Raw genomic sequence first — 19,708 nt, 5'->3', positions numbered from 1 at the left:
CAGAGAGGTCGGGATCCAAGTCTGGAGCGGGACATTTGGGTTGGTCTCAAAGGCAGTGGAGGCCAAAAGCATATAGAACCCTAACCCGGGTCCGAGGCTGGCTGTGGGCACCTCCCTCTGGCGGCTGTAGCTGGAGCGCTGGTAAGTGTTCGGTTACAGTCTGCGGACGCCTAGCGGAGGAGTGTGGGAAGCAGCGGTGGGAGCGCGGTGTCACTGCAGAGAGGATGAACGCTGAGGATAGGGAAGGGGGGTGGTGCCGCCGGAGACTGAGACTGGAGGGTACCGACCCCTGGTGGCGTCGGAGGGAACCGTACCTCACCGGGCCAAGTGAGCGCAGCAGTCCTGACGCAGCTGTGGCTCAGGAGCCGGGGATGACCACAAGGAAGGCTCCAGCTCCCCAAAAGTCGAGCTCCCGCACTTTCAGCTCCCGGAAAGAGGCACGCTCAGAGGCGGCGATCGCGTCCACATCTGGACCGCCCTAGCTAGCGGTGGAATCCCACCGGGCCAAATGAATTCTAGGGGTGGACCCCCGCGCCTCCGCCAACAGCTGCTGTTGCCTTATAAGGCGGGGCCGGGCGGCGCCGGGGGAGTGGCCGCCCCTGCCCCTCCCGGCGCCGGCCAGCTGCTGGGACCCGCTCGCTACCCAGCGCAACTTAGCGGTGCAGTCGCGGAGCCGAGGAGTGCACACGGCGGGCCATGGGAAAGTCGGGTAAGCCACCCGGACGTCCAGCCGGGGTGCGGGCTTGGCTCCAGGGCCTAGCAGTCACCCTGCCCCGCCTGGCGACTGGTCCCCTGGGCGCCCCTTTCAGGTCCCCGCCGCTCTCGCTGCAATGCGGGACCCCTGGGTGAGGGATGGAGAGCGTGCGGAGCGAAGCGCCTACAGGCGCTGCTGGGGCGGTTTCTGGTTCAACCTGAGAGCGGAGGTAGCGGTAAGAACGACGGGAGGGAGAGAAAGAAAGACGGGCGGAAGCGATGGAGGGTCCCTCTGGCTGAGAGCCAGGTATTGCGTCAGGGAGGGTTTCCAAGCACCGTTGGGGAATAGCTGTCTGAGTCCGCCGAGGCGTGGCTATGCTTTGTTTCCAGAGGAGGACAAAGTTACAGTTGGAAAGTCACCAAACTGACAGCATCCCAGGCTGCGGAGCAGCTAGTCCGATCCCACCCAACAAAAAGCTCTAAGAAACCTTTTCGTTCTCTTCTGCCTCATTTCCTGGGTCCTCTCTGTGCCAGGTTGGGTGCCGTGCAGACCCTCTGGCTCCCTCTGTGATCGTTGCCTTACTGCCTCCAGTCCTCACTACCGCGGCTGTAAGGTTTAAGTTTCTGAAAAGCAGTTTTCCTGTCTCTCCCTGCCTGGCACCTTCCACCCCGTTGTGAGGCCCTCTGGCCACTGGCACACCCCCTTTGCCACACAAATGTGCTGGCAGGGAGGCACTCAGGTCACTTCCTCTGTGTGCCCCGGCCCTGTCTTCACCACTCCCGCCATCCTCCCTGAAACCCTCCCCATCTGTGCTCAACTCCTGTGAAGGGGATCCCATCCCTAGACTCTCCCTCCTCCTTCCGAGGGACAGGCCACACCCTGTATCATTTCTAGTCACCCCCTCCTGCACAGACAAGGGAGAGGTGTTGGGCAATAGATCTTCGCCCCGCCCTCCTCCACTGACTTCTCCCTCCTGGGGGGGCAAGGCTTTCTATTCACTGGGACACCATTCCTGCCTCACAGGAGACTCTCTGTAGCAGAGGTTCTCAACCTTCCTGACACTGAGACCTTTTAATACAGTTCCTCGTATTCTGGCGGCCCCTAGCTATAAAAGTATGTTGCTGCTACTTCATAACCATAACTTTGCTACTGATACGAATCATAACGGAAATAGCTAATATAGGACTGCCCTCGAAGGGGTGGCGACCCACAAGTTGAGAACCTCTTAATGGAGTCGCTGGGCTATCCGCTCCAGAGAGGACAGTTGAGTCCTTTCTTGGATCTGTCCTTGAGGACCTAGACTCAAGAAGTGCATGAGAAGTAGCCATCCCAGCCTGACCCTCACCTGCCTTTCCTCCATCTTTACTGAGAGGCCTGGCTTTCAATGCTGGCCCTACTAATCATTTGTTATGTGATACTAAGTAAGGCTTTTTTCCCTTTCTCCATGCCTCGGTTTACCCATCTGTACAAAGAGGGGGCATATGATCCTTTGCAGTGGAAAGGAAGAAAATGTCATGTAATTAAAAGAATGAGTTAAAAGGTGGTGATGGGACAAACGAAAGCTTTTTGAGATCTGTACTTGAAAAATTAACTCCTTCCTCTCTATACAGTCCAGGGATTCTCTAAAGCTACATTTCATCTTATTAATATTTGTTGTTACTATTATTACTTTAAGACAAAGTCTCACTTATGTACCTCTGTCTAGCCTGAAACTCACTATGTAGACCAAAGTGGTCTGAAACTCACAAAGATCCACCTGCCCCTCTGATGCTGGAATTAAAGGCATGCCACCTGCCCCACCCCACCCTAAAGATACATATTGTTTCCAGCTCCTGCTATAAGATCTAATTTTCTAGAACTGTACATGTGCCATCACCCTTCTACCAGTTCCTCCCCATCTCACTCCGTGTCCCTCCCCCCTCCTACCCTCTGTCCCCTCTTCTAAGTTGTGGACCTGGTGCAGTGGGGGAGAGGCTCAGGAGGGGATAGGAAATGACCCAAGCCCAAGGTCCACAAGTGAAGGAAGGTGGAGGAAGCACAGGAGAGAGGCCTCATCTGTGAGGGGCTCCATGGAGGAGTCCAAACAAAGTGGCTGGATCTAGAGGGCTGTGCTTTTTACAGAATGCGATGCCACTGATCATGGTAGCACCAGAGAGGAGAGAGGGTCCAAAGAGAGGGAGTGAGAGACTGACTCCCTACAGACAACAGCGCTGCAAGTTCCTAGGGCCAGGCTTTTTTTTCCCCCTGTGTAGCCTTGGCTGTCCTGGATTTGCTTTGTAGACCAGGTTGGCCTGGAGCTGACAGCGTTCGGCCTGCCTCTGCCTCCCTGAATACTCGGATTAAAGGTGTGTTCCACCAAGTCTGACTGGGCCATGCTTCTTAAACTTTGTCTACTTGTGAAAGAAGTAGTTTTACCCAACATATTGTTACACAACGCCAGGTGTATGTACATATATATTTATAACAAGTATATGAATCAAATATTTACAGATAATTCATACAGAAATTCATGTTGCTACCATGTATGTTCTCTCTCTCTCTCTCTCTCTCTCTCTCTCTCTCTCTGTGTGTGTGTGTGTGTGTGTGTGTGTGTGTGAAGACAAGGGGTAAACAGTGAGTGTCTTCTTTGAGTGCTCTCCTCCTATCTTTTGAGACAGGATCTCTTACTGAACCTGGGGCTAGCTGATTCAGCTGGGCTAGCTGGTCATTGAGCCCCGGATCCTCCTCTCACTCCTCCATCTGGGATTACAGGCATGGCTACTGTGCTCAGAGTTATGTGTTGCTGTTGTTTTGTTTTTAAACGGGGATGTTGGGAATCCAAACTTACATGATCATGCTTGCATGGCAAGTCTTTCCCAAAGGCCATTTCCCCTGCTCTAAGAAATGTATTTTGAAACTGCTCTTTAGGACACACACACACTACACACACACACACTGGAGACGGCTTCATTGTGTAGCTTTGGCTGTGCAAACTAGGCTAGTATCCACAGACTCACAGAGGTGTGCCTGCCTCAGCTTCCGGAGATTAAAGGCCTGCACTATCACACCCAGGTATCATTGGAATTTCTGTCCTAATCAAAGCAAACTTTATTCGCCAATGTATTTGTTCGTTTATGGCACTGGGGATTGAACATGCCAAGCAAGCACTCTACCACTGACCCATGTCCCCAGCTGTTCAGTGACTTATTGCTCTCAAGCGAGTAACTCAACAGCAATTTTTAAAATCAAACACTCAAAGTCCAACAAGATGGGTCACTAGGTAAAGGTGCTTGCAGACAAGCCTGAAGACCTGAAACGGACCTCTGGAACCTACGTGGTGGAAGGAGAGAGTCAACTCTCACAAGTTGTCCTCTGCCCTCTGAACACAGACCCTGATGCTCAAACACACCCTTAAAAAGTGTAAAAAAAAAAAAAAAAAAAAAGTTAAGTATTCTAACAAGATGCTATCCAAAGCTATACTAGTTTGACTGAGAAATGACAGTAGAAAAATACTGTTTTCAGTAATTAAACCATTATGTCTCTATAAGAGTAGAACACTTTATATGTGCAATCAAAAACCCTGGGTTCATAACAAATGAACTGAGCTACTTTAAAAACTGCCCGGTGTGATGGTATGTGCAGTGCATGGCCCTCACCTGGTGGCTTCAGAACCAAGGCTGCAGAGAAATTGTCCACACAACACGGTTGAGCACTGTCAGCGATATCTTAGATTCATTTCTTTTTTTTTTTTTTTTTTTTTTTTCTCCTTCAGAAACAGCCTTCACTGTCCTGGACTCACTTTATAGATCAGGCTGGCCTTGAACTCACACAATCCGCTTGCCTCTCCCTCCCCAGTGCTGGGATTAAAGGTGTGCACCACCACCTCCCAGCTCCTTAGATTCATTATATGTTTGCTTTTGAGTCCACTGGTCGTGATTGTGCATCCACAAATCTTTTTGTTGTTGTTCTTGCCACCTCCACAGTCAATTATGTGCCCACACAGGGTCCTAGCCCACAGCTTAGGAGGCTGTGGTTTAGGGAGTGAATGTGGGTCCGCGAGGAGGAGGGATGCTGATCTCGGGCAGACTTGGGACCAACTTGCAAGGAATAAAAGGGAAGATTGGAGGCATGGGTCCACCTGTGAAGTCCACCGGCTGATGCAGGTTGCAGAGGAGAAAACAATGAGGGAGCTGTGGCAGGGAGCAGGTTGGAGTGGGTAGACCCAGGTGTCACACTCACAGGCCCCCACACTCACTTGCTAGTACACCGGTTAAGGCCTGCGTCCCTCATGGCCACACATGTCTGGCTCTTCTAAGTTCCCATAAGAAAAAGTCACTTTTCCAGATGACTCAGACACTAGTGAACCCTCTGTACAAACCCAACCCTGAGAATCAGGCCAGTAGTGGAGTTTTCAGGGAGGTGGCTCTCAGAAATACACAGGAGTTCTATGTGTCTCCCAAAAGACCACCCAAGGAATACATCCCTGCCTTGCCTGGGCCTCAGTTTGGCCTCACAGAGCAGTAGTCAGTTGCTTTTGACATCCTAACCCCAGATACACTCCTAGAGCTTCATGGTGGGTGTGACCGACCCCCTGAGGCCATCATACAGTTGCTTCTGCTCAAAGCCAGGGAGCTTGGGCTAGTGTTGGAAGATCACAGGGTCCTGCTCACACCCCTGGTGTCCCTAGTGGGCCTCAGTGTGCAACAGGTGACCTGCGACCTGAGACTGCGGTAGCTGTTTGCCTTGAATAATAGTGATTCCCAATCATCTGGCCTCCTGTGACATGTAAGGCAGTGGTGTGGAGTCTTTTATGTTACTAACCTTTTTACCAGCCCTCAAGGCCATTAGAGTCAATTTGTTATATAATGTCTGGGCTAATAAGTGAACACACTAGGATTAGAATTTGGCTCTGAGTGTGGTGTAGTGTGTGTGTGTGTGTGTGTGTGTGTGTGTGTGCGCGCATACAGAACCTGGCTTTTCGACTTCTGAACTGTATGCTTCCATAGTATACTGACCACATGCCCTCAGCCCTGTCCCCATCCCAGCTAGACTCCGGCTGGTGGGGACACACACACACACACACACACACACACACACACACACACACACAAACATATACATACACACACACACACACTCCAATTATCTCTAAGAATCTTGGTGCCCCACCTCAGACACCGGACTCTTCCCACCAGAGGACGTCAGTGCAGAAGGCCAGGAATTTTCTACTGGGTGGGGCTCTGGGACCTCTGCAGGGACAGGCCACTCGAGCCAGGGCAACCCCAGCAGCTCTAGTTTATCTATGTATTTATTTTGCCAGCCTAGTCTGAATGGTTTCCCTGCTTCGAGGGCATCGTGAACAGAGGGGGAGCCCAGGGGAAGAGACTTGTCTTTAGGCCAGTGTTTTTCAGCTTGTGCGCTGCAAGACAGGCATCTAGTCCTAGTACTGTCTCTGCACCTGGTGGAATCATTTGTTCATTTGCTCATCATCCACTTAGCAAATGTGCAGGCTTGGAAGGACTCAGCGATACCTTAAAAAGTTGTTTTCCCTCCAATTATCCACTTCCTACTCTTCATAAAGATGCAAAATCAGTTTTGTCCCAAAGGCTGAAGCAATCTGCTTTCCAGCCTCTTGCCAAGAGGAGGGTGGGACCTCTTCTCATCTTTTGTAGGGAGTGTAGAGGGGGCAGCAAATAGGACAATGAGGCCTTGGGGGGTGGGGGGAGGGTGCTGAGGGAAGATCCTGTCTGCCAAAAGCAGGGGTATGGTTTGGGAGGGGAGCAGCTAAGGACAGACCTCAGAATTCCTTCACTTTCCTCAGAGCCCTAAAAGATCTTAAAGGACCTGGAATAGCCCCACCTAGAATGCTGGAATGCCTGGCCTTGCATTCCCACAGACAGCTGCCCTGCTGTCCCCTCTCCCCTAGGCAGTCTCTGCAGCCTCCTGCAGCCCCATGTTGGCTGAGGCCTCTCAGGCAGGCCCAGCTCTGAGAAGGCTCTTGAGAAATGTAGCTGTTTCTCCCCTTCCTTCCTCTTCTCTTCTGTGAGGGATTGGAGACAGGCATCAGCTGTCCCCCTAGGTGACGCCTCTACCACTCCATCTGGCGACCCAGGGGCTATGAGGCCGACCTTCTGAACAAGGCCTTGCTTCAGATCCCTCCTGATGGTACCCCTGGACCAGCCGGGGAAATCTGAGCAGGTTACTCCCCTTGCAAAGCCCATTCTGTCTAGTCTAGTGATGTAGGTGGGTAAAGGATGCTATAGGAAGTGGAGAGAGGTTAAAGAGGTCTCCAAGGCACAGTGGGAGAGAGCAGGACAAAGTTTGAGCCCAGGGCAGATGGGTGTGGATCTCCGCCCCCTGCACGCCCCTTGTTGCACAGCTGAGGGCCCTCCCTCCCAGCATGGGGGTGGGTAGTTTTACTTTGACTTTATCTGTGTTCTTGGGCTTTTCTATAGAAGTAGGGTGTGCCTCTGGCTGGGTGTGGTCACCATTGATAACTTGTCTCCTTGGGCTCTTGTCCTGCTCCGAGTGGGAGGGAACTCCTAAGATAGTCCTAAGTGGCTGAAGGGCCCCCTGGCTCCATCTGAGGGAAACAAGACAGCCCTCCACTCTTGGGACCTCCTGAGGCCTTGCAGAGGCCCGGACTGATTGAGCCTGGCCCTGCTGGGGCCTGTGCCTGGTATCGTCTTCTGGCACTGCTCCAGTGTTGGTTCGGGGACTTTCACTTTTGTCCCTTGTAACTTCCCCCACTCTGAGAGTACAATGACCTAGTTTTTAAGAGCCTTATATGTCTCTGCTGAAGAGCCTTCAGGGCTTACAGCACACTGGGGTCCAGTGCAGGCAGACCCCAACACCCAAGCTGCTTTAAATTGGCTCTGTGTCTCATGGGCCCCAATAGCCTGGCCTTTTCTGCATCCTCGGCTTCTCCCCCTGCCTCCAGACCTGGGACACCACCAGTCCAGGGAGCTCTCTTGGCACCGCACATGTCACTGAGTCTCAGGTGTCTCTCAGGGTGTCCCACCAGACCTTCCCTGGCTGTCTGAGACACGGGAACTGGAAGTTCAGGATGGCCCTGACTATGCCTATCACTCAGGGTGCCTTCCTCTCTGTGACCGTGTGGCTTAGGCAAGCCCTTGTCTTATTACCGTGTCTATTTACTGAAGGGTGGGAAACTCCGGGAAGTCATGGGTCAGTTTTCCATCCCCCTCACCCACACCTGATGGAACCGCACCAGGGATAGAGACTAACTCGCTTGCATGCCCCAGTGGTAGACAGCTTGCCACTTTCTGGGGACGGCCCCTCCAATTTTCAAAAAGCTATTGTAACAGTCCAGGCAGAAGTGTGTATTTTCTGAAGAGAGATGCAGACGTCAGATATCAAACTACTGGGACAGTGGACCCAAGGACCTGGAATGCCTCCAGGAGTCTCATGCTGGGGGAAGGAAAAGACTGCAATCCCGGTGCCAGCCTTCCAGGAAGAGACTTCATAGCACGGTGACAACTTGAAAGAGAACTTGATGTGCTGGGCCAACCTTGAGCAGAACCTCTTCCTTATACACACACCTTGCCTGCCATTTAAACTCAGACCTCTATGTGGCCCCATTGTCACCTTTCTCTGCTTTCCATCATTACTCATCTTGGAATGGTGAGGACGGAGATGGCGGTAGTGGAGTACTAAGGATGGGGTGGACCCTCACTTCTCAGGGCTGCCAGAACTTGTTCCCTTAAAGCTCCAGTAACATTTTCACTGGGAGAAAGGACCATCTTAGTCCTGCCTGAAACCTGTCACCCTGTCCTTTCTACCTGCTGGCTCCATCTTTGTCCTGTAGGATCCCAGAATTCACCAGAGCACCTCCACTGACCCCCCAACCCCACCTTCCAGTCTCATCTCCAAGATAAAGAGCCCAATGTGGGCTCACTCTCACAGGAACATGCTTCCAGCCTCCTCAGACTCTCTCTCTGCCTCTTGGGCAAGGTAGGATGGAATACCCATGGCCTTGGGGCCTGTGGTTCTGATTACCACACCATCTTGCTGGCTCCTTAGCTTACTGCAAGAGACCCGGCATGTGACTTGTGTCCAGGAGTTGCTCTTGCTTCTGTGACCTGTCCCCCACCCCTGAGCATGCAATGCACAATGTGGGGATTATTTTTGTGTGTGTGGGTTCTCTGTGCACCCTGAGCTGTCCTGGACTCAATTTGCAGACCAGGCTGGCCTCAAACTCAGAGATCCTCCTGCTTCTGCCTCCTTGAGTGCTGGGATTAAAGATGTGTGGCACCACAGTTGCTTGAAATGGCTTTTGAATGACTGCAATTTGATGTCCCCAGTTCCACATCAACATGCCAAACCTGAGAACCACCCTGAGGTGCTCCACGTGTGCTTTCCCAGTGTAAAGTGCTCCATGTGTGCCCTCCTTCCCAGTGTCAGGTGCTTCACGTGTACCCTCCGTCCCAGTGTCACATGTTCCATGTGTGCCCTCCCTCCCAGTGTCAAGTGCTCCATGTGTGCCCTCCCTCCCAGTGTCAGGTGCTCCATGTGTGCCCTCCCTCTAGGTGTCAGGTGCTCCATGTGTGCCCTCCCTTCCAGTGTCAAGTGCTCCATGTGTGCCCTCCCCACAAGTGTCAGGTGGAGTCACTCTGCTGTAAAACAGCTCCAAGATCTTTTCACTTTGCAAACTCCACACTTATTTATTAAACACTCCCTGTTTCCTCCTATCTCAGGAGCCCTCAAATGTGTATCAAAGGGTGTGGAGATTTCTGGTTGTGCTCCACCCTCTGTTACCCCAAACCTCACAAATAGGCTCAGAAACCTTCCAACCCTGCCCCACCCCACCATATGTTCCTGAAGCTGGATCTCCTATGCAGCCTTACTGTACCCAACATCCCCCAAGGGCAGCCTGCTTCCTCTGTAACTTGTCAGGAAGTCCTAGGACACCACGGTCACTAACCATGACCTACCTGCATTTCTTCCTCCCTCCCGTCTGCAGCTAGCCCCAAGCACTTCCTTCATGACTGTGGTCACACCCTTCCTACCACCACCAAAAGACAGGCTCCTGGCAGATAGGGCCAGCTTGGTGCTCACCCACAGTTCTCTCCAGCATCCCACACCCACAGAAGTGGGTGGCTTCCTAGATTCCCAAGGCAGTTGCCTGTGGCGTGTGATCTTAATCCTGGACTCTTGCTCCAGGCACCATTACTGCTTACATGACCATCACCGCTCTCTGTGTGAGCTTTCGAGGTCAGGATTTGGCTGGTTTGTGTCTGCATCATGGGGGATGGTGCTCAGGGAGCAGACAAGTAGATTAGAGTTGGGTCTGAATTGCTGTGGTGGGGGATGGGTAAATGTTGGATGGGTTAATGCTGGCAATAGGGGGGTGTATAGATAGATGCATGATACCACATGGGAAGCAGGTGGCTTCTGGGTGAGTAGTGGTTGGTTAGATGGACTGACAGATGGCTTGGGATCAGTGTGAGATGCTAGAAGCAGTGAGGGTTTGTCCACTCTTGACCTTCCTGTCACTTGTCCCTTATTTTCCTAACCCCAACCCTTTGCATCTTGTCTTTTCTGAATTCATAATTCAGTGCAGCATGGGCTTTTCCCTTGCTACAGCCCCACCCAGCTGATCAGGTCCTCTGTTCCTCTTACTCCATCGCTCAATGTTGCTGTTATTGGTCCTTGTTCTTTATCTGGCTCTCTCTGATTCTCTCTCTCTCTCTCTCTCTCTCTCTCTGTCTCTCTCCTGTGTGTGTGTGTGTGTGTGTGTGTGTGTGTGAGAGAGAGAGAGAGAGAGAGAGAGGAGAGAGAAAAGAGAGAGAGAGAGAGAGAGAGAGAGAGAGAGACACCTTTCTTCCTTTCTCCATCCATCTCTTGCATTTACTGGTCCATATGGTACTACCCACCCTAGATAAGCTATTTCTCCCTGAGCTTCCCAGACTCCTTTGGTCTAGCCTGAGGTATCTATTCATCTTCAGACATTTTCTTTTAGCAGTGTCTGGCCAGCCCTGTACTTTTCTCAGCGCCCCTCGGAAACATAATCTGAATCAATGTGTTCCGCTGCTTCAGCCTGTTGCCTCAGATAAAGATTCGAATGTCCAACAACCCAGAAGTTCCTCCATAATCCAGATAGAGTTCTGATCTGCAGAGACTTGGAGGGTGATAGAGGCAGGATGAACACTGGTGTGGAACAGGGCCATGAGACCAGGATGAAGAGGAAGAAGTCAGCAGTCTCTGTGTATCCCAAACCATGCCAGTATACCTTTGTCTGTTTGCCCCTTGGTACTGAGCTGTTGTCTGTTACAATAAATTTGTATCGGTGGTTCGGCCTAGGAAGGCAGAATCTAACTAAAATCTACCCGTAAAATAAACAAACTACTCAAAACCTCATAACGTACATATACCTCAAGCACTTGCCACTGTGATCGTGTTAGGTAATTTCTCTCCTCATCCGCATCCACCCTCCTCCTCTTCCCCTAACTGTCCTTCCTATTCTCCTAACCATCCAACCTTTTCTCCTCCCCCCCACCAAGTCCCGCCTTTCGCTTCCTCTCTTTCTGCCCAGCGGATTGGCTAAACAGCGTTTTATTGACAGTTGTTACATCCACTCAGCCTTCCTCCCCAGTTGTCCTTTCTTCTGTTATTCCAGCTTCCAAACAGTTTAATAACGAGGTCCTGAAGGCCCACAATGAGTACCGGGCTCAGCACGGTGTCCCTCCACTGAAGCTCTGCAAGAAGCTCAACCAGGAAGCCCAACAGTGAGTCCACAACAGCCATCAGGCTCTGGGCCTTGGTGGAGCAGCTTCTGTAGTCATAAAGGGCCCTTGGGTGGTTGAAGAGATGTGATTTGGGTCCAGATACAGCCATGTTTAAGGACCACGCTGCTGCTGGCCCAGCAGGTCCCTTTGCTCCTGAGCATCAGTTCTGGTCTAATGAAAATTGCATTGTTGGGAGGCCCAGGCTACACAGGAACGATGTTTTTGCCATCCATCTGGTGAGCCCAGACAGGGAAGTAGGCTCAGCCATACAAAGCTCAGGTGTTGGGGAGGGGTTTGGGGAGGGGTCCCTGGGTTGAGCCTGCTCTGAGGAGACACATTATGCAGGTATTCGGAGGCCCTGGCCAGCACAAGAATTCTCAAGCACAGCCCAGAGTCCAGTCGTGGCCAATGTGGGGAGAACCTTGCATGGGCATCCTATGATCAGACAGGTAGGAAACCCTCAGCTCCTCTCCTCTTTGCTTAGCTAGACCTCTGCAGGCTCCTCCTGACACTAGGCTCTTTCGCGGTTCAGTGATGCCTTAGCCACAGGCCCAGGAAGGGCGGGGAACCCCCTGAATTCTCTGCATCTGCTCCTAGGCTGACCTCAGTGGCTGGCCTGGAACCAGGAGGCTGGGAGCCCAGAACAGTGATGAGTCAGGCTAGACAGCTCCGGTGCAGAAGTCCAAGTCGGAGGCATGGGCGCTGGAGACGACAGCATCTGTATAATTTCAGCCTGGTTCTGTGGATGCTGGAGCATCTTGCGCTTTTCTAAATTATTATTATTTTTACACCATAGGTGTATTGCTTTCATAAGAGAGAAAGAGGGGGGGGGAGAATTGAACACTTTTCTTTTTTAAAACAAAGAAAAAGATGATTTTTCCCACCCAAGGCCTGGGAAGGAATGCGTCGACCCCACTGAGCTAACATTCTTGAGTCTTGGCTTCTCCAACCCTGAGGTAGCTCGTTAGGAAAAGAGTGAGAGATGCCATGATCCCTGGAGCTTTCTCCAAACCCAAGAAGAGAGTGACTCTTTCCCTCCCCAGCCCCACATTCCCCAGAGCTCCCAAGGGGATTCTCCAGGCTGCCTCGCTTCCCTAGTATAACACACTGTCACACACACACACAGAGAGACAGAGACAGAGAGCAGCTGTCCCCTCCCCGTAAGCTATGTGGCTGGAAGGCAGCTGATGGGGGCCTCAAGGTTCCTCCTCAACCTGCACACTCTGGCCACAGGCTGTGGCCTCTCCTGGCTGGGAGAAGTGTGCTGTGTGAGGGGGTGTTGATTGGACACTGGGATGCTGCCCTGTCCTGCTTGTCCTTGGGTTAGATTCCACACCAAGATCAAGTCACTACTCACTCTGGCCCGAGCTTTCCCATTCTTACACGAAATAGTCTGGTTTGATGTCTCCTAGTTACATACTAGAGTCTTTGGAAAGCTTCAGAAAATGTCCAGGCCTGAGGTCTCTCCTCCAGAGAACCCAGTACAGCAAATCTGAAACAGGACCTGGGCCTCAGCTTCCTTTACATGGTCCCCAGGCGTGGCCTGGACATGCTTCATGAACTTGCAGCAACAGTAGGGAGCTCGGGACCCAATTTAATCAGACTCTAAATTCTAACAAGTCCCAGGCTGACTCATCTTGTCACCTATGTCCTGAGTTTGACCTGGGGCTCTGAGCTCAATAGATCCCAGGAAAATGCTTCCTTGTGCCACTGCTGACAATGGATACTCAAGATGAGCTGGATTAGGGTGAGGACAGCTTCCCAGGAATTCTGACCATGGGCCAGGAGGCCCTCAGGATGCACTGTGCTCAGCCTTTTTATTGCACAATGCAATATTGCCCAGAATGACACAACGCTTCCGTGGCAGGATGTAGGCTGCCTCATCTGGGGACCCTTGACCCCGGCCAGTGCTCTCCTCAGCCCAGCAAGCACTCTCTTCCTGAGTCCCCAAGTGTCTGTAGCGAGTAACCCCACCCCTAAACCTCATCAGTACTTTCTCAGACTTCCAGTGTTGAATGAGTGGTTTGAGGACTGGGGTGGAAGACAGCTGGGGTGTGTGTAGGCTTTACTGCCCAGGTCTCAAGTGTCTTTTCTGTACAGGAAAGGAAGTGGCTGATAGGTGGTACAGTGAAATCAAGAACTACAACTTCCAGCAGCCTGGCTTCACCTCGGGGACTGGTGAGTGACCAGGCCGATTGGGGGGTGGGGAGAGAGAGAGAGACAGAGAGAGAGAGAGGAAATTATCTTCAGAACGTTTGCACTTTACCTCCTGCATTGGTTTAGCCACACTTCTCTGGTTTAACTTTGCCCAGAAAGCTTTCTTTCCCCAGCCCCCGCCCACCTCACCCGCCCACCATCATCCCAGACCCCTGTGTGCCCTTTCTTCATCTGAGGGCACCCAGGATGCTCACACCCCTGCCAGCTCAACATTCCGTGGGTTACTGCACGGTTTTTTTCTTGAACACACAACTGCCCAACTGGTCATCCTCCTGCCTCAGCTGCCCTCCTTCCTGGTTATGCTGCTGTGGCTCCCTGGGGGCTGTTTGGAAAGGTCGGGCTAGTCTTCACCTCCCCCTCCTTCTCACTCCCTCCTCTTCCTCATCTCCTTCACCGCACTTCACAGCACTGGGGTTTCCCTTCTTGCCTGTGTGCGTGTGTGCGTGCGTGTGTGCGTGCATGTGTGTGTATGTTCTAGGCTGTGGCTCAGATGAGTTAAGGTCCAGGAAAGCTCATACTCCTCTCAGCTGTGGCATTCTTGTGTGAACTTGAGTTGTTCTTGTCTTCCCTATCCAAGGACATGGGGGCACTTCTGGGAGTTGGTGATTCAGAGCCAGAGATAGCCTTTCTTACAGGCCGTGTGTGTGTGTGTGTGTGTGTGTGTGTGTGTGTTTGTGTGTGTATGAGTGTGCACGTGCATGCACGCATGTGTGCACACGTGCAGATACATGTGTGTTTATATACATGTTTATATGTGCAGATACACATGTGTGCATGCAGATATACATGTATGTGTTCTAGAAGATGGTCACGTATGTGGGCAGATACGAATATGTGCATTTAGATATACATGTATGTGTTCATGACGATGCTCGAGTGTGTATGCAGATAAACATGTGGGCAGATACATGTGTGTGCATGCAGACAGACACGTGTGTGCATGAGGATTCTCATGTGTGCTTGTGCAGATACACATGTGTGTACATATAGATGCATATGTTTGCACATGAGTATGCTCATGTGTGTGTGTGTGTTTGTGAAACTCTTGTGTAGATGCATGTGTATGCATGTGGAGATCAGAAATTGATGTCTAATATCCTTCTCGGTTGCTCTCCACTTTAGTTTTTGAGACAGGGTTTTTCACTGTATCTGGAGCTCAGCTATTTTACTACACTGGCCAGGCAGTGAGCTCCCACCCCCACCCACCCGGAGCTATATAGTGCTGCTAGGCAAGCTTTTTGCCCCAGTGCTAAGGATGCGCCCTTTCTCCAGCCCTCAGCAGCAAACATTTACCTTATTAAAGTCTGGACAGCTTTTCTGGGCTCTGGGTTTCTTCTGCTCCATGTTTTGGCCTCATATCAACTCCACCCACCTCCCCCCACCCCACCCTCAACACTTGCTGCCTTGTCTTTCCTCAGAAGTGACTCAGACCCCTCCTGAGCCCATGATAGGGGACGAAGAAACTTATGTCTGATCCAAAGCGGCAGAGAAACTGAAAGGGGAGTTCCCTCCCCACCCCAACCCCTACCCCACCATCCCATCTACCCAGTAGAGCCACTGGGGCCTCCCATCCCCTGGAAAGTTCTTCAGAAGCAGGAAATGACACATTCTCACCGTTTCCTGTGGCTTACTGCTCACCCTGTCCAAGAAGGGTTCTTGTAACCCTAGATGCAGATCTGTGGCATTTCTTGTTCAATTAACACCACCCCACCCCACCCCTGCCCCCCTTGCCTCCAGGTCACCAGGCTAAGGTGCAGGAGTGGCTGCCAGAGCTTCAGATGACAGTGACCTTGCCACTGAATGAGGTGGAGGGAGCAGTGATTAAGGGTGTGTGGGCAGAGCCTTGTCTGCTTTTAATACAGACAGTGTCCACAGACTTCGGTTTTATAGCTTGCTCTCCCCATGAGTGAGGTCCTGAGCAAGCAGACGCTTGCTAGATTTTGGAGCTGCACGTGGCACTGCTTGATGCTTATCAAAGGCCTGCATCCCAGCCACCGCAGCCTCCAATGGCAGCTGAAAGTGGGCCTTCCTTCTGCCCATTAGCAAGACTGACCTACAGAAAGGCTTTTTTTGTGTCTTCTGTTCTTCTCCGGTACCTCTTCCATGGCCCCTGCACCTGGTCATAGCAGCTGTGCAATGCTGGGGACAAATGACAGGAGCAGGGAATGGGGCTTTGTTTGGTGTTGTGGAGCTGTGGCTTCAAGCTTTGAGGATTGTCAGCCTCATCCTGTCCAAGTCTCTGAGTTCCTACCTTCTTGTTGCATTGGCTTTTGTTGTTGTTGTTGTTTTGTTTTCTTTTGTTTTGGGTTCCCTGACCTGAGTTCAGATAGGTGAAAGGCATTGGAGACACTGGATTGACAGCCACTCCCTCAGCCGCCCTATGTCCCCACTATATGCTGCATGGAAAAAAACATTCCTTATAATTACTTTGTTCTGTCCTATTTAAATGAATACATTTGTTAATTTATTTTAAATGAGGACTAATTTGACGTGACAGGGCATCTGAAAGCCATGTAAGCTACTGGTTTCTTGTGTATCATCCTGAAGTTGTGTGTGTGTGTGTGTGTGTGTGTCCTCTTTTGCACTGTCAGAGATTGTCTAATTATCAGTTCAGAAAGTTGTCTCATTTTTTTCTCCTCTTTGTGGGTTTTTGGGTTTTGTTTGTTTGTTGTTGTTTTGTTTAGTTTTTGAAAGGATATACTGTAATTAGTTCAGTGTGGTTTTCAAAAGGCATATTCTGAGAAGTGCGGTCCACAGCAGGAAAGAGGATGTGATCCCTTTAAGGGGTGGGGACAAAGAAGAAAAGAAAAAAGAACTGTTGTTGGAAGTTGGCGTTAGAAACCAGTATGTATCTGATGTTGCTAAGGAAGTTGTGCCCCTTAATTCATCTCTAAATAACGGGATTATCCTGTGCAAACAGAAACATGCGCAGCGGTTGCTCAGTGTCCTCCCTTAAGGCAACAGAAGCTGCCATGCGCATCATCACTGATGAGCACTTTCTGTCCAGGCAGTTGCATGGCAACCAATGGATGATGGCAGCTTCCTCCTCCTCTGGGAAACAGAGAGAAAGATGGTCAATGGCTGAAGCCTGTGGGAGAAAGGGGCTTGAGTTCTTGCCGGGGAAGCAGGAATGCCTGGCAAGGCTGCACAGTTCCTAACGCTGTGATCTGCAGCAGAGCCACCAAGGGTGACCAGGCCAAAACGGCCTTTCTGTTTAGAGCTGAAAACCAGAGTTTATAGGCTGAGGTCAGTACAAGTTTAAAGATAAGTAAAGATCTAGAGTGGCTGGGCAGTGGTGGCACACGCTTTTAATCCCAACACTCGGGAGGCAGAGGCAGGCAGATCACTGTGAGTTCGAGGCCAGCCTGGTCTACAAAGTGAGTCCAGGATGGCCAAGGCTACACAGAGAAACCCTGTCTTGAAAAAAAAAAGGAAAAAAGGAAAGGAAACTCGTTCTTTGCCGTGTGGGGGGTTGTAGGTGAAGAAGGCAGGAGGAATGGGGAAGAGAAAGGACAGGGTGTGGTCAGAGTAGAGAAGGAGACGTTTGGTGAAGGAAAGGGAGATTGTGTAAGGCTCATTTAAACAAATGACGTTTAGTCAGAGACCTAAGAAGAGTCTACAGTGGTGGCGTGCTTTTGGCATGCATGAGCTCAGGCTCAATTCCCTGCATGGTAGGACAAACAAACAAACAAATCCACACACAGGCTGATTTGAGCCAGGGCTCACTCCCTGAAGGCTCTTCATAGGAAGCAGCTTGCTGTGCTCAGGGAGCGGGAAGGGGGCCACCAGTCCATTCCAGGCGCAACTAGAAATAAGTGTCAGATTTTTACTGTAGGGAGTTAACTAGATAAGGCTTGTGTCTCAGAGTGACCTCTGTAACTCATCATCTTTCCAAGTCACTTGCTTTACAGTGACAAATGAGTTAGAGAGGACAGAAGTGGATTCCAGGAATAGTCAGGGGATGTTGTTCCATGAGAGAACACTATGAATGAATCTGGGGTTTTGGAAGAACACGGGTTTGAGTTAGTTTGGTATCTTGGGGGAAAGAATGCAGGCTCATCCCTTGGGCGTGTGCACTGACATGCTGTTTATACAGATGAGGTCAGTGGAGGAGTAAGTCTGGGGGACCAAAATCGAGAGTGAGGTTTGGGTAGGTCACATCTGTGAGTCATCCAAGTGGAAATGTGTAGCATTTGTGTCTGGAACAGAGTGGACATTTGAGCTGGTGAAAGCCATCTGGGAGCCGGGGAAAGATAAAATTGCCTGAACAACAGAGTGTAGAAAGAAAGGAGAGAGCTTTGGGCTGAGAAGGATGAGGAGGGAATAAAATCAAGATGGAGACTGGAGGAATGCTGAGAGACCAGTGTCATGGAAGTCAGTGAGGGAGGAAGCTTTGAAGAGAAGGAATATTGACTGTGGTAATGTTTCTGAGAGGTCAAAACACAGATTTAAAAAAAAAAAAGACCATCAGACAGTAACAGAGGGATGCAGAGGCCGGTGGATCGCTGTGAGTTCGAGGCCAGCCTAGTCTACAAAGTAAGTCCAGGATAGCCAGGGATACACAGAGAACTCCTGTCTCAAAAAACAAACAAACAAGCAAAACAAGTTGTTTTGGGGTATGAAGGGAGCCTCTCATGAGCGGATAAAAGCATTTGTTGCTATTGCAGAGGACCTGAGTTCAATTCCCGACATCTACATGGTGCTCCACAACCATTCATAACTCCAATTTTAGGTAGTTTGACGCCCTCTTTTGACTTCCTAGGGAACCATAAACATTCAGACAAAACAATCACACACACAAAATAAAATTTAGCTGGGCAGTGTTGGCGCGTGCCTTTAATCTCAGCACTTGGGAGGCAGAGGCAAGTGGTTCTCTGTGAGTTCAAGGCCAGCCTGGTCTACAAAGCACGTCCAAGACAGCCAAGGATATGCAGAGAAACCATATCTCGAAAAATCAAAATAAATAAATAAAATGTAAAAATCTGAAAGAATAAAGGGTTCATTTTGAGGGCCACTGTTGAGGGTGGGTGCCTGGTAAGCTGGTATCACAGTCGCTGGGACCCCTGTACTTTATCATGATTGCAGAAAGAACAGGACAGAGTGTTGAGGCGGCTGAGGCCTGTGTGACTGATGTGCTTTACAAATCCAGCGGCCAGTGTGCTTTGTTTCTTCTTCACAATTGGCATCTGCAAACACCAAACCTGATCCTGACAAGAGCGCACAGCGCTTGGAGGACCCCACCCCGTAGGCGTCCTTCTTGGGGGTTCTGTTGACTCATCTGTTGTTCCTCCCTTGTTTCCCACAGGACACTTCACAGCCATGGTGTGGAAGAATACAAAGAAGATAGGCGTGGGGAAGGCGTCTGCAAGTGACGGGTCCTCCTTCGTGGTGGCCAGGTACTTTCCAGCAGGGAATGTCGTCAACCAGGGCTTCTTCGAAGAAAATGTCCCACCTCCAAAGAAGTAACTTACATCACAAATGCAATGAGACAGTGGAGACTCGTATATGAAGTGCCTATAGACCAACAAAGAGCCAACGGATGTCTGTCCCTGGGGGGGGGGGGTGTACTTGTGAACATCTCCTGTGCACACACTTGTGAACATCTCTTGTGCACACACTTGATAGACAGCTGCACACGAGCTCCTTCTGATTACAGGGTGGCCCGCTGAAGCGTTTGTCCAGAGGGTGACCTAGACCCCAGTTACTTAGATTTGTGTAAGGTTAATTCTGACATCGTTTTTTTCTCTGTTATTTTTTTTTCTCTCTCTCTGTTATTTTTAAAGCAGACTTCTTTTCAGTCTTTCTTGCTTTTTTTATTTGTTTGTTTTGTTTTGTTTTGTTTTTTGAGACAGGGTTTATCTGTGTAGTCCTGGCTGTCCTTGGACTCACTTTGTAGACCAGGCTGGCCTCGAACTCACAGAGATCCACCTGCCTCTACCTCCCGAGTGCTGGGATTACAGGTGTACACCACCACTGCCCCATGAGTCTTTCTCACTGCCAATATTCATCCTCGGACGCTGTGTATTCTGAATATTTGCCATTCTGCAAAGTGAGGTTGTTTTACATGATC

The 19,708-nt window shown here is 50.7% G+C and overlaps 1 protein-coding gene across 1 annotated transcript; it reads left to right on the top strand.

Annotated features, from left to right (window-relative positions):
* The first annotated feature begins 551 nt into the window (after positions 1–551).
* On the top strand, positions 552–19,193 carry Glipr2 (GLI pathogenesis related 2). Its single transcript, XM_051157029.1, has 5 exons — positions 552–709; positions 11,313–11,421; positions 11,767–11,870; positions 13,522–13,599; positions 18,944–19,193. Exons 1-5 carry the CDS (start codon positions 697–699, stop codon positions 19,102–19,104), a joined length of 465 nt encoding a protein of 154 aa, XP_051012986.1. The 5' UTR covers positions 552–696; the 3' UTR covers positions 19,105–19,193.
* The last annotated feature ends 515 nt before the right edge of the window (positions 19,194–19,708 follow it).

Source organism: Acomys russatus, chromosome 2 (genome assembly GCF_903995435.1).
Source record: "Acomys russatus chromosome 2, mAcoRus1.1, whole genome shotgun sequence".
Taxonomy (NCBI): Eukaryota; Metazoa; Chordata; class Mammalia; order Rodentia; family Muridae; genus Acomys; species Acomys russatus.
Note: the sequence above shows the minus strand (reverse complement) of the source record. Positions and strands in the feature narration are given on the sequence as shown.